Source organism: Vanacampus margaritifer, chromosome 14 (genome assembly GCF_051991255.1).
Source record: "Vanacampus margaritifer isolate UIUO_Vmar chromosome 14, RoL_Vmar_1.0, whole genome shotgun sequence".
In the NCBI taxonomy this organism is placed as follows: Eukaryota; Metazoa; Chordata; class Actinopteri; order Syngnathiformes; family Syngnathidae; genus Vanacampus; species Vanacampus margaritifer.
The window spans coordinates 18,898,434-18,922,306 of record NC_135445.1 but is presented as its reverse complement, the minus strand read 5'-3'; the positions used below and the strand labels follow the sequence as shown (position 1 = coordinate 18,922,306).

General features: G+C 43.1%; 3 protein-coding genes across 6 annotated transcripts in view; 2 read left to right on the top strand and 1 right to left on the bottom strand.

Moving 5' to 3' along the window:
- Positions 1-9,022, bottom strand: part of pam (peptidylglycine alpha-amidating monooxygenase) — a 56,884-nt gene extending 47,862 nt beyond the window's left edge. For 2 of the 4 annotated variants that reach the window (XM_077585541.1, XM_077585543.1), the window contains exons 1-4: positions 8,903-9,022; positions 2,154-2,256; positions 1,972-2,076; positions 1,219-1,342 (exon numbers count right to left, since the gene is read on the bottom strand). In XM_077585541.1, the coding sequence (XP_077441667.1) occupies positions 1,219-1,342; positions 1,972-2,066 (219 nt within the window). In that variant the 5' untranslated portion in view covers positions 2,067-2,076; positions 2,154-2,256; positions 8,903-9,022. Of the gene's footprint in view, positions 1-1,218; positions 1,343-1,971; positions 2,077-2,153; positions 2,257-2,679; positions 2,700-8,902 lie in introns of those variants that run through there. The other 2 variants (XM_077585542.1, XM_077585544.1) reach the window with 2 other exon arrangements.
- Positions 9,023-9,347: 325 nt separating this feature from the next.
- pomk (protein O-mannose kinase) lies at positions 9,348-13,886 on the top strand. The gene is made up of 3 exons (XM_077542535.1): positions 9,348-9,492; positions 9,919-10,201; positions 12,176-13,886. The coding sequence occupies exons 2-3, from the start codon at positions 9,932-9,934 to the stop codon at positions 12,944-12,946; spliced, it is 1,041 nt and encodes a 346-aa protein (XP_077398661.1). The 5' UTR covers positions 9,348-9,492; positions 9,919-9,931; the 3' UTR covers positions 12,947-13,886.
- Positions 13,887-17,776: 3,890 nt separating this feature from the next.
- naif1 (nuclear apoptosis inducing factor 1) lies at positions 17,777-21,844 on the top strand. The gene is made up of 3 exons (XM_077542534.1): positions 17,777-18,360; positions 19,828-19,878; positions 20,966-21,844. The coding sequence occupies exons 1-3, from the start codon at positions 17,916-17,918 to the stop codon at positions 21,517-21,519; spliced, it is 1,050 nt and encodes a 349-aa protein (XP_077398660.1). The 5' UTR covers positions 17,777-17,915; the 3' UTR covers positions 21,520-21,844.
- The last annotated feature ends 2,029 nt before the right edge of the window (positions 21,845-23,873 follow it).

The window sequence follows — 23,873 nt, the reverse complement described above, 5'->3', positions numbered from 1 at the left end:
GCCAATGTGACATGTCGCAATAAAAAGTCAACACAATGTGGAAAGGTTTTTCTCTATAAGAAGTGATAGTGACTTGAAAATGATTTCTAACAGGTTGATCTTATGTTCTGTTCCTCTATTAGTTTCGCTGCACGTCCGCTAGCAATCTTAACGTGCTGCTTCCATCTGTTCCCTTGGTTTCAGGTTATTGACAAAATAAGTGTGTTTAAGAAATGTTTGCCTCATTTGTGTCCGTCTGGATCTTTAATTTCTGTCGGGAAATTGTGAAGAATTTTACAATCTAATTTTTCAGTCTAATTGTAGCTTTGGAATGGTACTTTTTGTCTATAAACTCCATTAGGACAGTAAAACGTGCACCTGTCGTTTTGTCACTTAAGGCTTAAAGCCTTTTAAAGAATCCCTGCAAGATTTAAAGACCATGTAAAGTTATTATTGTGATTTGTTTCTTAATACATTATACGCATTTGAAGATAAGTGCTGAAAACATGCAAAGACAAAGAACAATTAAGTACTGAATTTCTGAGATATACCACTAAATTCTCATCAGATTTTTTGTATGTTGCTATAATGGGGCCAATCCGGCCTCTGGCATGAGTCATCCCTCCCCCACTACATAAATACGGAGCTGAACAAGCTTTCAATATATTCTATGTTGTAGTGTGGTAAACTTTGGTTACCCTGTTGCTGATAAAAAATAAAATTACTGTATAATAATTACTCGACTTGAGTAAAACAAAATGAAGTGGCTTTGTTAGTGTTAATAACTTGGCCCATTTCTACCACTGCAGTGTGCAGTTAGCTATCAAGTTATGCCTACAACCCCAAAAAATACATTTTCCCTTAAGTTTTATGTTATTTCGGCTTTTTTTTTTTTTTTACTGCAGCCGTGCATGTTGCAAGGCAGTGGAAGGCATAGCCAAAGGTGCGAAGATGTAAAAAAATAAAATAAAAATTATTCATGGGGATGGGTACATCGTGATACTGTGGCCCCGTCACAGTCGGCCACAATTCTGCCAACTGCCTGCTGAATTTCAACAGTGGCAGAGGAGGGGGAAATTGTACCAGCCTGGCAAATTTCCAAGACATTTTTTGTAACTTTACACTTACAGGGTTTTTAAACGATTTGCTGCGGAACTGTTGATTACCCATGCTCTACAATTGAAGTACAATTGAAGGTGAAGGTTTGTACAGTTGGGTTTTTCATTACAGCATCCCTACCTTAGCTGGAATGACACCGGGCATCCGAAGATCCATAGAGAAGTTGGGGGAGTTTGTGGAGACCGGTGGCCCATTTGCACTTGGCAAACAATTGCTGGAATCTGATCCAGCACTTTCCTGAATCCTTACGGACATACAAATACAGTAGATTAAATTTATTTACGGCTACGACAGTTACGTCCATACATATTTGAACACTGACACAAGTTTTGTTTTTTACCTATTAAATAAAAATATTCCGATTAGTTACTTAATGGACATTGGTATCCACATTCAAACTGGATGAAAGGTTTAGGAGTTTCTTAGCATATGCCATCCTATTTTACAAGGGACCAAAAGTACAGTAATTGGACAATTGCCTAAAAGGACAATTGCCTAAAAGGCCAATTCCTTCCATCTGTCATAAAGCACAAAAACTACCTAAAGTTGATTTGAGGTGTGGTGATTGCATTTGAAAGATTTTGTTGTCAAGACAACATGGGGTCAAAGGAGCCTTCTATAGATGTAAATAAAAGCTAAGGGGTATAAAAAATTTTTTTTTTTTAAAGCATTGACAAAATTGCTATAAAAATAGGAGTGGTAAATTTGAATGGGAGTAAATGCAGAGGGATTACTGCACGGCACAAGCCACTCTTAACATCGGTTCATGCTTCTTCTTTTTTTTTTACCAATAAGAGACAAAAGCATACAAGTAGTACTACAAAATATATCCTCACAATGATTGGAAAAAAATAAACCAGATTTTTCCCCTACCTTTTGGACCTATAAAGTTGATTTAATGCTTCTTGGCCATAACTGTTACAAATGAATGCAAGCAGTATCACACATAAACCAGGGTGACCCATCATGGTGGTGGTCCTGCAAACATGAAACAACAGCTGTCAGCCACGACCTACGGAACAGATGAAAGGAAAGATTCTGTAACAACTACTTACCTTGCTCACTTTGCTTGAACAGCCAGCAGATGAGGGAAGCGCAGCTATAGGAGTAGGCATTCACTCTATTGGCATGTTGAGCTGTTGGTTGGGGCTCCACCAACTAGGCAAGAAGATGCAGTTAGTCTACACATTATTACTCCATATCACAGTAAAGGCAATGCCAGTCATTAATGATATATATTGTACTTCCGAGGTAATAAAGATGATCGTATGGTATGAAATATGTCCAATAGCACATGCAATGTTTATTTTAAAAGATAGCAGACTCATTGTGCGCTTGTGAATGTTGGTGTGATGGGGAGCCTGGGGACTTTTACTTTTTATTTTTATTATTATTATTAGACTGGTCCACACATTTTGGTTCAAAAATGGCATTGTTTTTTCAGAATTGGCTGTAATCCTTTAGATAGTCCATATTTTTGCTTTAAAATAGTACTAATTACGCAAGTTTATGCAACAACTTTGATAAGGCTATTCATGTATTTTCCATATCCATACAGTAGGGGTGTGAATTGTGTAGTACCTGGCGATTCGATCCGTATCATGATTCATAGGTCCCGATTCGATGCCGATTAATCCCAATACAAATCTATAAATTGATTATTAAAAAAATTTTAAACTCAAATTTAAAAAATACTAATGAGTAAACTTGTACATGTACACTGTAAGATTTGTATGAAAATGCATTTATCTGAAACTTCAGGCTTATAACTGAGCCACTGCTTTTAACAAAAAGGTTTCAGTCTCTTTCATGTTTGAACAGCACTGAAATAAAATATTATGGCTTAATGTTCCATTAATATAACATTCGTTCATGCTTAAAGTGTGAACTCTAACCCTAAGTAAGACGTTTTGTTGAATATTTCCATTAAAAATTGATGTTTAAACATCGATTTGGCCGCACATGGAATTGATTGGAGAATTGCGCACTGTAATTTATTGCCGAATCTATTTTTTTTTTTTAACACCCATAACCATACAGTATTTGTTCATTCCTATGCTACATCATAAAGGACGGCAATCATTATTGCAGAGCGTTTCTGTATGCAAATCAAGCACAAATTCAGATAATTAGGAAACATTAGCAGTAAACAAATTGCTGGTGTCATGTTTAAACCAAAGTCACAATTTGATGGTTGAACAAACATGCCATTTTGGGGGTCTCCTGAAAAGTGACAATTTTGGAGGTAAGATGTTTTGATCCCAAAATGTAATAACAGGAAACTTAAAAGCACAAACAATGCTTTTAATAACAATGAAAGTACATTTCGTAGACTTCAAAAGCACATAAGTTATCAACTAATTATCAAAAAAAATTATATCTTAAAAACAACAGCCAATTCAAAGATACGTCATTTTGAGTCAGCAGCCCAGAATTACCCAGAAACCATTCAAATATCTTTGACACTCAGAAAAACAAATCTGATGGTTAGTGTCACTAAACAATATTTTCTCCCTGTATAACTGACTTGGATATACACAATGCACCTATGCCTACCCCAGTACTATGGGGGATCCTCCATTACAATTATATTTGAATTCAAATTTTATACACTTATTATAGTAACCAGTAATTTGTGTTTTCATATATGGAAAGCACAGTTTTTCCCCAATTAATTGGTCAAAGTCCAACATGACTACAAACACTTATGGGTCTGTTCATGAAGCGTGCCAAGTTCACATGCCATGAGTGAAGTTCATTGCACATAACGAATCACGTTTCATAAATGACTCCCTGAATTACTCGGCACACAACAGTGCTGTTGGCCGGTGGTGGCGGTGCTGGTGATTTGCATGGTGTGGGTTTTCTTCTAGTTTGCTGTGTCCTTGAGATGAGTGAATTCACTGGGTTCCTTGCCTTTGTGTTTGTAGTTTGTAGTTTTTTTTTTTTTCGTTAGCCCCAGCCCGCTAAATGCACCTGGTCTCAGACCTGACGGTTGGTTATTTGCTTTTCTTATTAACTAAATTGTTAATCAAATAAATGTCTCTGAAGCATTGAAACACGTCTCCTTGCCATTTCCAGCAACAAAGCCTTTCATTAAAAATGATCAAATCTACTCTGTTTCATGTCTGTCCTGCCACAAACTTTGCGTTGTCGGCAGGATCTATTGCTGTGAGATAATAAGGGCGGAGACGTGTTTCATAGTTTTTGGGGGGTTTAGGTAAAACAGCAGCGGAAAATTCAGACTTATAACTGAGCCACTGCATTTAACAAACAGGTTGCAGTCTGTTGCATGTCTGAACAGCACTGAAATAAAATATTAAGGCTTAATGTTCCATTAATATAACATTCTTCCATGCTTAATGTGTGAATCCTAACCCTAAGTAAGACGTTTAGTTAAATATTCCCATAAAAAAAAATCATGTTAAAAAATCGATTCGGCCGCATATCAAATCGATTCGAGAATTGTGCGCTGTAATATCGCGATATATTGCCGAATTGATTTTTATAGACCCCTCCGTGAGTCATCACCTTATCGTGGTGGAGGGGTTTGCGTGTCCCAATGAGCCTGGGAGCTATGTTGTCCGGGGCTTCATGCCCCTGGTAGGGCCACCCAAGGCAAACAGGTCCTAGGTGAGGGACCAGACAAAGCATGGCTCAAACGACCCCAATGACGAGTACAAACCTTGGATTTTCGTTTCCCTTGCCCGGACGCGGGTCACCGGGGCCCCCCTCTGGAGCTAGGCCTGGAGGTGGGGCTCGAAGGCGAGCGTCTGGTGGCCGGGCCTATACCCATGGGGACCGGCCGCGCACAGCCCGAAAAGGCAACGTGGGTCCCCCTTCCCATGGGCTCACCACCGGTGGAAGGGGCCAAAGGGGTCGGGTGCGCAGTGAGTTGGGTGGCAGCCAAAGGCGGGGGCCTTGGCGGTCTGACCCCCGGCTACTGAAGCTAGCTCTGGGGACATGGAATGTCACCTCTCTGACAGGGAAGGAGCTCGAACTGGTGTGCGAGGCTGAGAAGTTCCGACTAGATATAGTCGGACTCACCTCCACACACGGCTTGGGTTCTGGTACCAATCCTCTCGAGAGGGGCTGGACCCTCTTCCACTCTGGAGTTGCCCACGGTGAGAGGCGCAGAGCAGGTGTGGGCATACTCATTGCCCCCCAGCTAGCCGCCTGTACGTTGGGGTTTACCCCGGTGAATGAGAGGGTAGCCTCCCTCCGCCTTCGGGTGGGGGGACGGGTCATGACTGTTGTTTGTGCTTATGCACCGAACAGCAGCTCAGAGTACCCACCCTTTCTGGAGTCCTTGGAGGGTGTGCTGGAGAGCGCACCCCCTGGAGACTCCCTCGTTCTACTGGGGGACTTCAACGCTCACGTGGGTAATGACAGTGAGACCTGGAGGGGCGTGATTGGGAGGAATGGCCCCCCCGATCGAAACCCGAGTGGTGTTTTGTTATTGGACTTCTGTGCTCGCCACGGACTCTCCATAACGAACACCATGTTCAAGCACAAGAGTGTCCATATGTGCACCTGGCACCAGGACACCCTAGGCCGTAGTTCGATGATCGACTTTGTAGTCGTGTCGTCGGACTTGCGGCCGTATGTGTTGGACACTCGGGTTAAGAGAGGAGCTGTCAACTGATCACCACCTGGTGGTGTGTTGGCTCCGATGGCGGGGTAAGATGCCGGTCCGACCAGGCAGGCCCAAACGTACTGTGAGGGTCTGCTGGGAACGTCTGGCAGAATCCCCTGTCAGAAAGAGTTTCAACGCCCATCTCCGGCAGAGCTTCTCCATTGTCCCGGGGGAGGCGGGGGACATTGAGTCCGAGTGGACCATGTTCCGCGCTTCAATTGTTGAGGCGGCCGATCGGAGCTGTGGCCGTAAGGTGGTTGGTGCCTGTCGTGGCGGCAATCCTCGAACCCGCTGGTGGACACCAGCGGTAAGGGATGCCGTCAAGCTGAAGAAGGAGTCCTATCGGGCCTTTTTGGCCTGTGGGACTCCGGAGGCTGCTGACGGGTACCGGCTGGCCAAGCGGAATGCGGCTTTGGCGGTCGCTGAGGCAAAAACTCGGGCATGGGAGGAGTTCGGTGAGGCCATGGAAAACGACTTCCGGACGGCTTCGAGGAAATTCTGGTCCACCATCCGGCGTCTCAGGAGAGGAAAGCAGTGCACCGTTAACACTGTGTATAGTGGAGACGGAGTGCTGTTGACCTCGACTCGGGACGTCGTGAACCGGTGGGGAGAGTACTTCGAAGACCTCCTCAATTCCACCAACACGCCTTCCTTTGAGGAAGCAGGGTCTGGGGACTCTGAAGTGGGCTCCCCTATCTCTGGGGTCGAAGTCGCCGAGGTGGTTGGAAAGCTTCTCGGTGGCAGGGCCTCGGGGGTGGATGAGATCCGCCCGGAGTTCCTGAAGGCTCTGGATGTTGTGGGGCTGTCGTGGTTGACACGTCTCTGCAGCATCGCGTGGACATCGGGGACGGTGCCTCTGGATTGGCAGACCGGGGTGGTGGTTCCCCTTTTTAAGAAGGGGGACCGGAGGGTGTGTTCCAACTTTAGAGGGATCACACTCCTCAGCCTCCCAGGTAAGGTCTATTCAGGGGTGCTGGAGAGAAGGGTCCGTCGGGAGGTCGAATCTCGGATCCAGGAGGAGCAGTGTGGTTTTCGTCCCGGCCGTGGAACAGTGGACCAGCTCTACACCCTCAGCAGGATCCTCAAGGGTGCGTGGGAATTCGCCCAACCAGTCCACATGTGCTTTGTGGACTTGGAGAAGGCGTTTGACCGTGTACCTCGGGGAGTTCTGTGGGGGGTGCTTCGGGAGTATGGGTTACCGAGCCCCCTGATACGGGCCATTCGGTCCCTGTACGACCGATGTCAGAGTCTGGTCCGCATTGCCGGCAGTAAGTCGAATTTGTTTCCGGTGAGGGTTGGACTCCGCCAAGGTTGCCCTTTGTCACCGATTCTGTTCATAACTTTTATGGACAGAATTTCTAGGCGTAGCCGAGGCGTTGAGGGGGTCCGGTTTGGTGGCCTCAGCATTGCATCTCTGCTTTTTGCAGATGATGTGGTGCTGTTGGCTTCTTCAAGCCGTGACCTCCAGCTCTCACTGGAGCGGTTCGCAGCCGAGTGTGAAGCGGTTGGGATGAGGATCAGCACCTCCAAATCCTCAGTCGGAAAAGGGTGGAGTGCCCTCTCCGGGTCGGGGAGGAGGTCCTGCCCCAAGTGGAGGAGTTCAAGTATCTTGGGGTCTTGTTCACGAGTGAGGGTAGGTTAGAGCGGGAGATCGACAGGCGGATCGGTGCAGCGTCTGCAGTGATGCGGACGCTGTATCGGTCCGTTGTGGTGAAGAAGGAGCTGAGCCGAAAGGCAAAGCTCTCGATTTACCGGTCGATCTACGTTCCTACCCTCACCTATGGTCACGAGCTGTGGGAGGGAACAAGATCCTGGATACAAGCGGCCGAAATGAGTTTCCTCCGCAGGGTAGCCGGGCTCTCCCTTAGAGATAGGGTGAGAAGCTCGGTCATCCGAGAGGGACTCAGCGTCGAGTCGCTGCTCCTCCACGTTGAGAGGAACCAGTTGAGGTGGCTCGGGCATCTGGTTCGGATGCCTCCTGGACGCCTCCCTGGGGAGGTGTTCCGGGCATGTCCTACCGGCAGGAGGCCCCGGGGACGACCCAGGACACGCTGGAGAGACTATGTCTCTCGGCTGTCCTGGGAACGCCTTGGGGTCCCGTCGGATGAGCTGGCTGAAGTGGCTGGGGAGAGGGAAGTCTGGGCTTCCCTGCTAAAGCTGCTGCCCCCGCGACCCGACCCCGGATAAGCGGAAGAAGACGGACGGACGGACGGATTTTTATAGATAGATAGATAGATAGATAGATAGATAGATAGATAGATAGATAGATAGATAGATAGATAGATAGAGTGAATTTTATTTGTACACTAGCCCAGTAAAATTGGTTATGATAAAATCTGTGGACTATCCGACATACAATTGTGTACGCGGATTTTGAATCAAACACAGATGATGCCAATGATAACAATAATCAGCAATGTAAATATCAGTATGACTCACTCCGTGACTCATCCCTAACAACAGTCAGGTGGAAGTAACGGGGAGGAGGCACAGTAATGTTCTGACATCACAGCCAAATGGGAGAAGACTGGAGGAAACTATGGAAACAAGGCTGAGTCCAATCATGGAACACAGCACGTAGTCCACGACCACGAATAAACACAAAGACAATCCACATACCTACCGATGACACAAGCGAACTTTCACGCCTGCATCTCGATGTGGTTTCATTTACTGCTAAAGTGGTCCATAGACAATCAAACCTGTAGCTATAACCTGAAGCTGGAATTGGTTGCAAAATAAACAGATTACATTTAACGCGATACTAATGTATGAAATACAAAACACTTTGTTTGGTTTTATTTCGGCTTGTTCATCAATGGCAATGTATTAATTGTGTGCCATTTCTGAGACGTCACGCCTCAAATAAACAGGAACCGACTGTATGCTACAAAATAGCCGCCTTATCCCCTCGAGTGAGCGTATGAATTGATACGAGCAATGAATGCCATCTCAAATCCATTATGAATCATATCATAAACGCCATGTAAGTGCCAGCATTTATGGCATTTGACAAAAATAGCTTTTGACAGTTTAAAAAATGCCATAGCAGCCAATTAATTTGCATGGAAGATATGCATCAATTGTTGGCTACGTAAGAATGCTTCTATGCTTGGCCAGACGACAGTTGCTCTACTAAGGTTTTGTAAATTTCGAATGGTTGCTTACCTGTACGCCGTAGATATCCTCCTATCGACTATATTATGACGGCAACTTTAGTCATGACATCGGATTTATCTTGTCAGTAGCATACACAAATCCGTCCGGTTTCCTTATGTTTCAAAATAAAAGCATTTTCGCAACCGTCTTTTTCTCTGCGTTGGATTCAATTCCAGTTACTAATTGTTATTATTAATGCATTAAGATTGCTGGATGCTCTCGGGGCTTCATAAAATATGCGGCCGCAGTGTAATGCTAAACAGATGTTTTCTTGCTAACCTGGCGTTTTGATTTATTAAGAATTTAAAATTATAACCAAAGGTAGAATGCCGTGACAATTATTTTAAAAAAAAAACAACAACAACATATAATAATAATAAGAAGAACAACAATATACTTTTAAAAACCACTTACGAAAGACAAAGCCATAGTTATGCTTTTCTTGTGAATATTTTACAGGAAATGGTGGTTTGTTTCCGGTTTCTTGTCAGTGAAATGCAAGTTTTCTCTTACGCTTTAGTTCTGGTCATAATGTAACGAACAGGTTGTAAATGGTTTATGTGTGTTGTGACTTGACTACCATGTGATCCAACCGGATTGTAAGTATAAAAAAAAATTGTGCATTTACGTCGGTTACCTATATTAAACGGTGCTTTCCTATTTTTCAAGAAGGCAGTCTGGGTTTGCAAGTTACACTCCTGTTACGGTTAACTGAAGATCTTAATATACACCACATACAGATCCCCACTATGCTGTATTTAAGTATGTGTTGGTTATTCCGTACTCCCGTTTTTCTCCTTTTTTGTTGTCAAAAAAGTGTGGCACTAAAACGTGCATATGACAAATCTTTTCAACATATGTGTTTATTAAAAAAAAAAACACTTGATACAAATTGATACATTAAAAAGCAACAGAAAAATAGTCATAGTCTGTTTTACTATCAACTAGAAGTTGTAACTGTTGAGATTTTGCAATGTTTTTGATGACTGCAGATACTGCTATGTAATTGTCTTGTTTGCGCTAAGGTTGCTGTGCAACATGGGTCGTCGAAGCAGTACTTCATTCTACCAGAGTACTCCAGTGGTGGTGATCTGCCTTGCAACGTTACTCCTCATCAACATCTTGATCTACCTGTATTTGGAGTCTGTGTATCAGTCAGATGGACAACCAGTCATCACCCATACCGGCTGTGTGGCTCAACACTTTAAAATGCCGACAATGAAGAACTGCACCCCCTGGCTTCAATGTCCTCTGATAAAAGAGGAAGTGCGCAAGCTTAAGCTCATTGGCCAAGGGGCAGTGAAGAAGGTACATTCGTTGTGGCCTCTCAAAATCTGCCACCAGAGTGTAAACTGCACCGACACTTAACAAAACACATAATGAAACTCACATTTCATGTGTCATCTGTTAAACACAAACAGAATTTTAAAATTCTGCTATATATTAGTGGTCCATCCATCCATCATCTACCGCTTATACGGGGTAGAGTCGCGGGGGCAGCAGCTTTAGCAGGGAAGCCCAGACTTCCCTCTCCCCAGCCACTTCAGCTAGCTCCTCTGACGGAATCCCCAGGCGTTCCCAGGCCAGCCGAGAGACGTAGTCTCTCCAGCGTGTCCTGGGTCGTCCCTGGACCTCCCGCCAGTGAGGAACACCTGCCCAGGGAGGCGTCCAGGAGGCATGCAAACCAGATGCCGAGCCACCTCAACTGGTTCCTCTCAACGCGGAGGAGTAGCGGCCCGATACTGTGTCCCTCCCGGATGACCGAGCTTCTCACCCTATCTCTAAGGGAGAGCCCGAGATACCCTGCGGAGGAAAACTCATTTCGGCCGCTTGTATCCGGGATCTTGTTCTTTCGGTCACGACCCACAGCTCGTGGCCATAGGTGAGGGTAGGAACGTAGATCGACCGGTAAATCGAGAGCTTTGCCTTTCGGCTCAGCTCCTTCTTTACCACAACGGACCGATACAGAGTCCGCATCACTGCAGACGCTGCACCGATCCGCCTGTCGATCTCCCGCTTCAACCTACCCTCACTCGTGAACAAGACCCCAAGATACTTGAACTTCTCCACTTGGGGCAGGATCTCATCCCTGACCAGGAGGATGTTGAGACCACCAAACTGGATCCCCTCAACGCCTCGGCTTTGCCTAGAAATTCTGTCCTAAAAGATATGAACAGAATCTGTGACAAAGGGCAACCGGCAATGCGGACCAAACTCTGACATCGGTGGTACAGGGACCGAATAGCCTGTATCAGTGGGCTCGGTACCCCGTACTCCCGAAGAACCCCCCCCCCCCCCCCCCACGGGACTCCCCGAGGGACACGGTCAAACGCCTTCCCCAAGTCCACAAAGCACATGTGGACTGGTTGGGCGAACTCCCATGCACCCTCGAGGACCCTGTCGAGGGTGTAGAGCTGGTCCACTGTTCCACGACCGGGACAAAAACCACACTGTTCCTCCTGAATCCGGGATTCGACTTCCCGACGGACCCTCCTCTCCAGCACCCCTGAATAGACCTTAGCTGGGAAGCTGAGGAGTGTGATCCCTCTATAGTTGGAACACCCCCTCGGTCCCCCTTCTTAAAAAGGGGGACCACCACCCCGGTCTGCCAATCCAAAGGCACTGTATATTAGGGGTATAAAAAAAATCTACAGCTAATCGATTATCAAATTCATTGACAGCAATTTTATTAATTAATCGTTTAAGCCATTGTTTTACTTAAAATTGTCCAAATCCTCTGATTTCAGTCTCTCAACCGTAATTATTTTTCTGATTTCTGTAGTCCTTTATGAAGGCAGATTGATTATATTTTAATTATTCTAAGAAATTTGGAAACATCTGCTTTTACTGTGGAAAACAATGACTGAACCAGTAACTGGGTTGGTTTCAAAAAGGTTGGTGAGTGTACAACATCAATAATACATCTTGTGTGATATTGTGTGGTTTTTTTATCACTAAACAATAACACCAAATAACAATAATTGGTTAAAAAACAGAAATCGGGGAGAATGGTTTTGTAATAGACTTTAATGAAAAATAAAAATTGTATCGGATTATTCGATTAATCAATGGCGTAATCGTTACAATAATTGATTGTAAAAATATTTGATTGTGATGGCCCAATTAAATATACTGGAATAACACCATAACAAACATATTTAAGGATAGGTTTACACTCCAAGTACAGCATATGGTATGTGGTAATATATGGGAAAGTAAAAATGTTAACAGTCATGTACATGTTAATCCTAAACGCTTACACATGTTTTTTTCACCCCATAGGTCTACTTGGCAGAATGGAAAGGACAAAAGGTAGCTGTGTCCAAACTGTCATCTCTGGATTACTCTCAGGATTTTCTCCACGGATTGTCAATGCTAAAGGCACTGCAAGGTCCCCTGGTGGCACAGTTGGTGGGATTTTGCCTTGAAGACCATACCTTGGTCACAGAGTACCATCCATTGGGCTCACTTCTCAATTTGAACGCAGTTCTGGCACAGGAGCAGCAAAAACATCGCAACACTTGGCAGACGCGGCTGTTGTTGGCGATAGACTACGTCTCCATTCTCCATTACCTCCACAACAGCCCAGCTGGTAAGAGGGTGATGTGCGATTCCAACACCCTGGAGAAAACTCTCTCGCAGTTTCTGCTCACAAATGACTTTCACCTGGTGGTGAATGACCTGGATGCGCTGCCTGAGGTGGACTCATTCAGGGGCTTGCTGGTGAAATGCGGCCACAGGGAGCTCAGCGGTCACTTTGTGGCGCCTGAGCAGCTGTGGCCATTCAATTACATAGGGAAGTCATTTTCAGATGATCTCATGCATGGGTATGATGAAATGACAGATATCTGGAAGATCCCGGATGTTATACAGTTTGTGATAGGAAGAGTGGATGGAGGAGATTTGATCCTCTTCCATCTTTTTCAAATTCATAAGGAATGTAAGGCAGAAGACCCTAAACTCCGCCCATCAGCCCTGAACGTGTTGACGGTTTACAAGGCAGTTTATAGCAACATGGTCAGAGACAACGTTGAGTTCAGAGAAATGCTTTAATATCTCATTTTAAAAGTAGGCTTACATGTATTAACACCCTTTAACGGTTACAATATTCAGTACGTTTTACTTGTTTTTATTTGGTTGGATATTTTTGTTGGGGGGCAGCACGGTGGGAGCACTGAATAGCATGTCAATATCACAGTTCTGAGGTGCAGGGTTCAGTTCCAGCTCCAGCCTCCCTGTGTGGAGAATGCATGTTCTCTCCGTGCCTGCATGGGAGTTTACTTCCTCCCGTTTCCTCCCACATTCCAAAAACATGCATGGTAGGCTAATTAACCACTTCAAAATGTCCATAAGTGTGATTGTGTGTGTGAATGGTTGTTCATCTGTGTGCCCTGCGATTGGCTGGCAAACAGTTCAGGGTGTACCCCGCCTACCGCTCATTGAACGCAGGGATAGGCTCCGGCATGCCCAAAACCCTAGTGAGGATAAGCGGTTTGGTAAATGGATGGATGGAGCTTTGTTGGGAAATAAGTTTAATAAAAGTAGGGTATGTAATGTGAAAACTAAAGCCCCGTCTACACGAAAGAGTGTTTCAGTGTATCCACACAAGTTTTTTGCTGTTCGGGCATTACGACCACATGGATGCGCTGTTTTGGAGCCTGAAAGCGATCACTTTCATAACCGGGCTCCAGAGAGTGGGTAGATTTAAAAATGCCGCCCCTTGTGTTTCAGTCTGGACAGCACATACGCATACCTTCGTGGAATGATGAGTAGTTGTTGCAGTTTAATGACGCATCATCCCAGTCTTGTTTGATAAATAAAGTTGTTTTAAAAAATTGTAATAACCACCAAAATTATTGAACATCAATGAGTGGGGTTTTGTGCGTTTGTAATGATGACCAGTGAAAAGCAACGTTCAAAAATTTGGATCGTTTGGATCTTATACCGTCAAGTAAGTTGTGTAAGTGGCTTGCAAATATATGTATGTCTTCCAGCATCGTCAGTGGTATGTCTACAATATTTTCAATAGTGAGTGTGAAAAGGAGCTGCCTAAAACCTGTTGTGGAGATTTATTTTTGTTTTTTAACTTTTTCCGTGCTCCCGTTAGCTAGGCACACACCTACTGATATTTAATTTTATTCGGGGGGTTGGCAACTGGCAATGAGGTGGGCTCCCCTATCTCTTGGGTCGAAGTCGCCGAGGTGGTTGGAAAGCTTCTCGGTGGCGGGGCCTCGGGGGTGGATGAGATCCGCCCAGAGTTCCTAAAGGCTCTGGATGTTGTGGGGCGGTCGTGGTTGACACGTCTCTGCAGCATCGCGTGGACATCGGGGACAGTGCCTCTGGATTGGCAGACCGGGGTGGTGGTTTCCCCTTTTTAAGAAGGGGGACCGGAGGGTGTGTTCCAACTTTAGAGGGATCACACTCCTCAGCCTCCCAGGTAAGGTCTATTCAGGGGTGCTGGAGAGGAGGGTCCATCGGGAGGTCGAAACTCGGATTCAGGAGGAGCAGTGTGGTTTTCGTCCCGGTCGTGGAACAGTGTGGTTTTCGTCCCGGTCGTGGAACAGTGGACCAGCTCTACACCCTCAGCAGGGTCCTCGAGGGTTCGTGGGAGTTCGCGCAACCAGTCCACATGTGCTTTGTGGACTTGGAGAACGCGTTTGACCGTGTCCCTCGGGGAGTCCTGTGGGGGGTGCTTCAGGAGTACGGGGTACCGAGCCCCCTGATACGGGCTATTCGGTCCCTGTACGACCGATGTCAGAGTTTGGTCCGCATTGCCGGCAGTAAGTTGAATTTGTTTCCTCTGAGGGTTGGACTCCGCCAAGGTTGCCCTTTGTCACCGATTCTGTTCATAACTTTTATGACAGAATTTCTAGGCGTAGCCGAGGCGTTGAGGGGGTCCGGTTTGGTGGCCTCAGCATTGCATCTCTGCTTTTTGCAGATGATGTGGTGCTGTTGGCTTCTTCAAGCCGTGATCTCCAGCTCTCACTGGAGCGGTTCGCAGTTGAGTGTGAAGCGGTTGGGATGAGGATCAGCACCTCCAAATCCGAGACCATGGTCCTCAGTCGGAAAAGGGTGGAGTTCCCTCTCCGGGTCGGGGATGAGATCCTGCTCCAAGTGGAGGAGTTCAAGTATCTTAGAGTCTTGTTCACGAGTGAGGGTAGGTTAGAGCAGGAGATCGACAGGCGGATCGGTGCAGCATCTGCAGTGATGCGGACGCTGCATCGGTCCGTTGTAGTGAAGAAGGAGCTGAGCCGAAAGGCAAAGCTCTCGATTTACCGGTCGATCTACGTTCCTGCCCTCACCTATGGTCACGAGCTGTGGGTCGTGACCGAAAGAACAAGATCACGGATACAAGCGGCCGAAATGAGTTTCCTCCGCAGGGTAGCCGGGCTCTCCCTTAGAGATAGGGTGAGAAGCTCGGTCATCCGGGAGGGACTCAGCATCGAGCCGCTACTCCTCCACGTTGAGAGGAACCAGTTGAGGTGGCTCGGGCATCTGGTTCGGATGCCTCCTGGACGCCTCCCTGGGGAGGTGTTCAGGGCATGTCCTACCGGCAGGAGGCCCCGGGGACGACCCAGGACACGCTGGAGAGACTATGTCTCTGGGCTGTCCTGGGTACGCATTGGGGTCCCGTCGGAGGAGCTGGCTGAAGTGGCTGGGGAGAGGGAAGTCTGGGCTTCCCTGCTAAAGCTGCTGCCCCCGTGACCCGACCCCGAATAAGCGGACGGACGGATGGGTTGGCAACTGGCAATTTGAATTAACGCAAACATTCTTCTTTAAATAATACATTGATCAGTATCATATTAAATTATTTCACTATTATTGCTGAAACAGTGAATGTTTTACTCTTTAGTGACATAGGTTACTTTGACTTATTTCGTCCAAAACATGTCCCTCGTTCACGAAGCACCAAAGCTCCGAATCTATTTTAGCACAGTGTGCCCCGGATTGGCTGACACGCCTACTGCCCGCAGGCAGCTGGGATAGGCTCCAGCACCACTGCGACCCTTGTGAGGAATAAGCGGTCAAGAAAATGGATGAAGCAAAGCCTTCATGCTTTACCCGCCAATAAGGAGAACTGCGCAATGACCCGAAGCAGAAGCTCTACCTCACTATGCTTCTAAATAAAACTTTGCACTCAAGCAAAAAAAAGAAAAGGGTACTATTGTGTATGTATTTTCTTGTTCTCACAAATGTCAATCTACACTTCAAATGCCATGTTAAAATGTATTTTGTTTGCAGACTACACCAATTTTTTTTATGCCGGAAAAATATATACAGTATATAATGGATTACAAGTAATAGAGAAAGAGTTTAAGAATATTATGAAGTGGTTCAATGCTAACAGACTGTCTTATAATGCTTTTGTTATTGTTTTATAATTCATTGATTGTTCCATACCTGCCCTATTGCACTGAAGTGTAGGGCTGTGCTGGCAAAACCTACACCGAACCTATCTCTCTTCTACAGAAACTTGCTATTTGTGTCGTTTTCGGATGTGGACACAGAGACCACACTAATCCATTATTTATACAAGTAAAAAATTTAATGAATGCGTTTAACTGCCTTAAAATAATGTATAAAGCCCATCATGAAATGTTACCAATTAACATGCAAATCCCCCCAAAAAATTTTAGGGGAAAGTGAGTGCAAATTAAGAGGAATAGACATTTTTCCCAAACCTAAATATAGAAGAAAACAAAAAGAAAGATGTATTTAAACTCAAGGTGTCAGTTTCACAATAATATTGATATGGATATAGTCAACATCGCATATCACGTTTTTCCAATATCGTGCAAACTGACATCCCTGTGGTCCAACAATGTTTAAACCAACACTTGGCAGAAGGGATATTTGTTTTTTTGTCCAGATGAAGACATATTCATAAAACTATTTGGAAATGCAACCCCACTCCAGTCAAGAACGAGAGAAATGTACAGTGTAGCCGCTGATGTGATGGGTTTCTTAGCGTGTTGTTAGCACATCCGTCGCAAATTGAGGATGAGGAAGAGTGGCGAAGATTATCAATAAAGGAGTAGAGAGATGAACATAATTGAAAAGGAAGGAAAGTAGAGGTATCTGATAAAGAGGAGGGGAACAAGTGATGAAGGGCAAGAAAAAGCCCCTTATGTTCTACATCATTTTTATTTTTTTACATTTCAGTAGTTGTAAATGATTAAATTTACAGTATGTTTATTTTCAGATTTATGTTCAGTATATAAGACAAAGAGTAGTTTGTTCATCTATTTCCTCCTACAACTGTTAATATATATTTTTTTTTTAAATAAGTGATGCAGATATGAAGGATTCGTCAACACTTGTCTGTGTGTTTTAGTTGTTGTTTTTAAATAAAATGGAGTTTATTTTGTACAATTTAGATAAATGACTATTTGATCTACACCCCTTTATGTAAAATTTAAGAAAATATTTTTATCATTCTAAAATAAAAAAGAAATTAGTGCATTGGTAAAAGAAAGGTTGGTTAACTGTTTCTGAGCTGTGCATGGAAATTTCGTATGCTTATTTAGTGCTAGCCAATAAAAAGATAATTTACTTTTATTTTGATGAAATATACTATTGGTGATTATTTAATACTAGTACCCACGTTTTGTTGTTATTGTTTTTATTTAATGTCCAACTGATTTAGTTGTGTACATGCAGTTTGTCTAAACCGAATAAAGGTACTTCTTTTTTCTTTTTTTGTCATTTACTGTACAAACTCAAACAAAAGCGAGAATGTGAACACTGTGGTTGATGTTTTTTCTCCCTTTGGCTTTGAATCACATAGTTTGTTTGCCTTGTTAAATAACTGACATTTTACATAGCCAATAATAACGAGGCTTTTCAAACGATGCAACCAATGAAATCATGAGGGGGCGGGATTAATGAGCTAGCTAACGTACGCTAGTTAGTAGGAAGAAGAAGCCGATTCTGGAAGCCATTACGTTGCGCATATCAATTGAGTACTATTTTTGCGTATAGTACGCACAACTACTTCTCCAAACGAGGACTTAATGCAATTATGGTGTCGGTCGCGAAAAAGAGAAAAATGAATTTCTCGGAGAGAGAGGTTGAAATTATTGTGGAAGAAATAGAGAAACAAAAGCACACACTGGTTAACCACTTCAATGCTGGAGTCACCCACATGGCAAAGAACAACGCATGGTTGGAGATCCTCAAAAAGGTGAACGCTGTCACGACCTGCCCGAGAGAGTTGGCTGAGGTCAAGAAAAAGTGGTCCGATATGAAGACGGAGGTCCGAAGGAAAGTGGCCCAGGCGCGGGCTGCGATAGAGGGGACATCCACCGACTGCACTCCCGTTCCCGTCCTTCTCACTGCCATGCAGCAAAGGATCTGTAACCTCCTGGGGGAAGCTACCATCATCAGTTTACCTGCAGGAGATTCGGATGCTGAGATCACTTTGCCCGTCACACCGAACGCCACCACCACTGTCACACTCACAGAGGGTAAGTTGGGAAATGTTTGCATTCACAAGGGTAACTTGCAGCCTTATTTCCTGTATACACGTACGGCCCAGAGTGTGAAGATCAGTGATCGATGTGCTGAAAGAATTTTCTCAACTGGTGTGCTTTGTTTTTATCACGACTTAAGTGGGCACGTCAAGAAATTATTTAAATATTGTACCAAATTCCTTTTATTTTACACACACAAAAACATGGTCTAATGCATTTAGCAGCTTACTATTTGAGATTTTTAACCATAAATTGTACCAGGTTTGAATTTGTTCACATCTTACTTGGATTTACATTTAAAATAGCTTCATGCTTATCACGTAGGCCTATTTGTAAACTTTTTGTAATACAGAGCTGTTTACACTACAGTACAGCTCTATTGTCATCATCTTACTTATAGAAGTGTGAAGTTCACCACCTTTGAACAGATGTGAAAACAACAAAATTGCTGCAAAATGGCATGCAAATTTTAACTTGTAATATTTTTTAATTGTTCATAAAACATGTTTAGTCCCCACTAGCCAAGGTTTTAGGTCATTTGACAAACTAATGCAAACTTGAAATATCACAGCAGTACAGAAAACAATGATAAAGTGAAAATCAGTAAATATCACATCAATAATTGAATACAGTTAGTGTTTAATATTAAATTCTTGGACGTTATAAAAAGCCAACTCTGACTTGTTTGTTATGGCCGCAGTAGACACTTTCATCCAGTAGAGGGCAGTCAAGATGCATGTTCCATCAAACCCTAATATATTGTTTGCCTTGGAACACGGATTACAATATATTGCAGTTGGTTGATGGACTAAAGGTGCAAACTACAGTACTGTGTTACAACCAGTTATGCCTGGATCTATCCATAACACTATTCATATTCAATAATAATGTACTCATAGAAAGCAGTGACAGCTGGTCAACAGAGGGCGCTAGATCGTCATCCCACCATTCACAGTGTTCATTGCATTGCCTATAATAAAGGAATATTACAATAAAAAAATAGTTTTGAAATATATGTACCACTATATCTGGCTATGAATATTCATTGTCAGGGTATTGAATCCATAGCAACTGGACTCTTCCGGTTGTCTTATAAGACATTCCATTCCGCTTCTCATCTGAGCACGCTTCATCAGTTCATGCGGCAAGTTTGAGTGAGAAAAGCAAAAGAGACTGTGCTTTTTTATATGTTGATGCAAAATCATTCAGTCGCTTTGGAATAGATGAAAGGATAACCTCCATATATAGTATATAAACAATAATATTATATGTGTGTGTCTTTATGATATTCAAAGATTGATACACAGACTGTTGGTAATGAAGTCACATCTTTGTAGCTTAAACAATTTTAAGGCAAATTAAGTTACTTTTATGCATTGCTTTACATTTTTTATTAAATTAATTTTTAAAGAGTCATTGCTCCATGATCATTTGTTTACTCTCTGTCTCTTTGTATTTTAGCTCTTCCAGCAGTTTCTGCAACAGTTTGTGATGAAGCAAAAAGACTGAATGGTAAGTTGTTGTTTTTGCCACTGTAATCTGTATCCCTGATTTACTTGTCAGATAAAAACCCTGAAGGATTTTAAGGAGTGTATCTAGTTTATAGGACCATTTTCTCAAAGTTACACTTTTTCATTGATAATAAAAATTATTATTCAATGTTTTTGCAGTACACGGTAGCGCTGAACAATTTTGAAAAACATAGATATTGATTTTTTCCCCCCCTCAATGTTGCAATTGTGATTTATTATTTTTCAAGGTCCTCCACCCATGTATTTTTAACAAACATAAGCTATATATAAATAATAAATGTTTTGATCTTCTTATTGGTTAAGTTAAAATAAAGTCACTGCGTCAATTTAACAAAATTCTACCAAACAATTGTGACAGAAACATAAGTCAGTAAGTCATAACTTAGTCAGATTACAATATTAATACAACAAATCTGTGGCTTTATCACATCAAATTTAATGTTTCATGAAATAATATATGAATACGTGGACTGCACATCTAGACACTAAATAATAAATAAAATATACACATGCATAGAAAAAGAAAATGAAGCCTACTGACCAACTGAAGTGAAACTGTTTGTTTTTTTCTCCATCCTTTCTTTGCATTCTGAAAATTGCAATCTACTACATTGCAATGTCTATTTGAATTTGATTATGTGGAGGGTCTCATGACTAAGTTTGCCATTGGCCCCCAAATGATTTAACACTTGACAAAGGGTATTCAAAATCCAGATTTGTCCGGCAGTTCACATTTGGAAAAAAATTCTATTCGTCTTAATTTTTTCCTGTATCACTTGACAAAGATTATAGTTGTATAGGGACAGAGGCGGGTGCACCTGATTTTCAAAATAAACTTCTTTCAGACGGTCTCTGATGATCAGCAAAACATTTTTTGTTCAGTTGCACTATGCTTACCTCGAATTAAGGAGCCGAGCCTAGGATTCCCAAATAGAAATACACATTTTATAGTGGTCTAGTTTTCACATTTTGCTGCTGTGGGGAAAAAAAAGTAATCCCAAAACAAGGGTGGGTAAAGGCGAAAGCTGAGTAGAAGACGACTATCATTTTTTGTTTGTTTCTTCCAGCTGAAGCAGCTTACCATGCATTAGAGGATGGAGGCGTAGTGGAGTACTGCACCACAACCGTAACCGATTCAGCTCCCGCTGTGGTGGCAACCGTGGAAGCTCCAGTGGAGGTGTTGGCATCATCCTCAGCTTCCTCACCGCCTCCACCTCAGGGTCACGCTAAACCCCAAGAGTTGAAGAGCCGCATTGCCCTCAACTCTGCTCGACTTCTGCAGGAGCAGAGAGTCACCAACGTCCACATCCGACAGATTGCCCAGCATCTGGAAGGTCAGAACCAGTTGCTGCAGATGATGCGTCACTCCCAGGAGGCCCAGGCGTTTGCACAGGAGCGACAAGCCCAAGCCTTGGAAGGTACTCAGGCGGCACTGCTGGCACTGGTGCAGATGCTCAGGCCGACTCTCAAAGAATTGCGCAAATTCCTGCAGAGTGGGTCTGAGGTCACAAACTTGCACAGCTCAGTAGCAGGAGTGACACCTGATGGGGCGTTAATAGAGGAACAGAGCAGGCCTGCGACACCGCCACCTGCTCCCCATCACAAAGAGGAGACACAATAGACTCTTTAATTTGCTTGGCACCACCACCTGCCTCTCGTGCACATTCTTCCGAGGAATTCCCGCACAGAAACGTCAACAAGCCTTTAAAAACATTTTATAGGTTGCCTTAGGAAGCGCATGAATATGATTTTAGCTTTCCATTAACATCAGTTGACCGTGACTTTGGATATGACTTGACACTTTTATACAGAATACCACTGGTCATCCCTAGCCAAGTCTTTTCTTCTTCTTTTTTTTTTATACATGTTCGCTAATCACAAACCAAAAAGTAGTGGAAACACGTGACAACAGTTTTAAATAAAGGAATACAGTTAATCGCTTCTAATCAAGAATGTATACACTGTATATGGTCGTCAAGCAGCTCTTGAATTGTTATTTTGTTTTTTTCCCCTCAATTTTAAAGTAAATTAGATAAAAAGGTTGAAAGGTAAGGCTGAAAATGTCTTAATATGTGCTGTTAAGTGGGTTACATTATGACATAAATCACTGAAATTGAGTCAAAAAACACCTTTTGAAAACAATGACTTTTGAATCAATTCTTCAAATTGTTGTAGTATTATCTTCTATATTGCAAATCCTCACTAGGGTGAAGGTGTGCTGGAGCCTATGTCAGCTGTTTTGGGGCAAGAGTTGTTAATATAGCGGACAATTTAGAGACTTCAACCGAACAACCATGTATCTTTTGGGCAGGGATGGGCAATAACTGATACCAGGATGCTGATATCAGCCACGGAAACTTGGAAGTTTAAAAAAAAAATGGCATTGAGTAAGCCTATTTGCCAGTAGCTGGTGTTACACTGTGGCTGTTTTCATTGGTTAATCTTCATGTACATCCAAGAGACAGAAAGGTCTTTGTTCAGAATCTGGTCTATCATTGTGTTAAATTAAATTGTGTGTATCATAAGGGGTTAAGTAGTAGTGGTATCAGTAATTGGTATCATTAAGTAGTTGAGTGAATATTCATACTGGTATCAGTCTAGAAAAAAAGTGATATCGAACATCCCTAGTTTTTGGAATGTCGGAGGAAGCTGGCATACTTGGAGAAAACCCACACAAAAAATATGAACTAGACAAGAAGGCTAAGGTCAGATTCCAACCCCCAACCTCAAAAAGGAGGCAGATATGTTAACCATTTGTCCACCATGTGCCCTTGTAGTCTTATAACCATAAATAATCATCAAATTTAATCAGTTAACCATATTGCTAAATAATACCATATGAATGCTCATGTTTTTATGACTGTATAAATTTGTACATCAGCTCATTAAGTTGAACCATTTTCACTTAAAAATATACGGTATTGATATATATTACTTTTGAGCCCATTACAGTAGTGCTTATGAGGTCACTATAGCTCTACAGATCACTAAACTGCGTAGATAATAGGATTTATATTCATCGACTATAATTTACAATTAGTCATTGCAATTATTTTATTCCTATCACCAATCTCCTATTAAAAGAGCTCCAGGAAAGAAAATTAAATGGATTTATAATGGCTGTCTATTTTATGTGGCTTTTCACTATTCGCAGGGATATGTTTACATAACCTAGGTGTGTGTAAACTAAAAAGCACAATGCTTAGATAAGAATAATTCAGTAAAGGTTTTTGAAAAGTTTGACAATCAGACAATGTTGACAAAGAAATCCCATTCACACTCCCTCTTACATAGTCTTATTCAAAAGCAAAATAATGGTTTTCGCGGAGCATTGTCAAAAGTTGGCATTCTCAGTCTCTCTTATTTGCAGTTGTGCTCATAAGTTTACATACCACTAGGGCAGTCCTTCTCAAATTTTTGGGAGGCGTGCGGCACGTGTGAACCCAGGGAACATGTTTTTCCCCCCTTTCTCCTTAGTACTAGAATAAAGTGTATTTGCACATCCACTTCAGTAGGTGGCAGTGGCGCTGTCATTGTCAGACAGTGTGCAAGGAATACTAACTTCTCTGCAGAGGTGTACTTACAGCAATTTTAAAGACAGTGGCTTAGAGTTGGGGGTGGGGGGCTCGAAATAATGTCGTCCTCCTGTGGCTGGGGGTAGCACCGCCCTAGGGTATGTAAACTTTTTAGCACAACTGCATACATCGTCAGCCAAATTAATGTATACAGCAAAACACATAGTAAAAGGAAAACTTACATAAATAGTTTAATACCAAATTTAGTCAGACCTTTATTTATTCTGAAAGTTACCATTGGCCCCTACATTTACAAGAGGTAGCTTCCAGACGTGTATGTGTACGGACTGCTTGGGTAACATTTATTGGGCGATGTGTCTAATGGGATTGCACATGCATTTCCTTGTGTTCAACTCCGCCATTGATACCTCAGAAAATAGGATGTGCCTTGTAAAAAAAC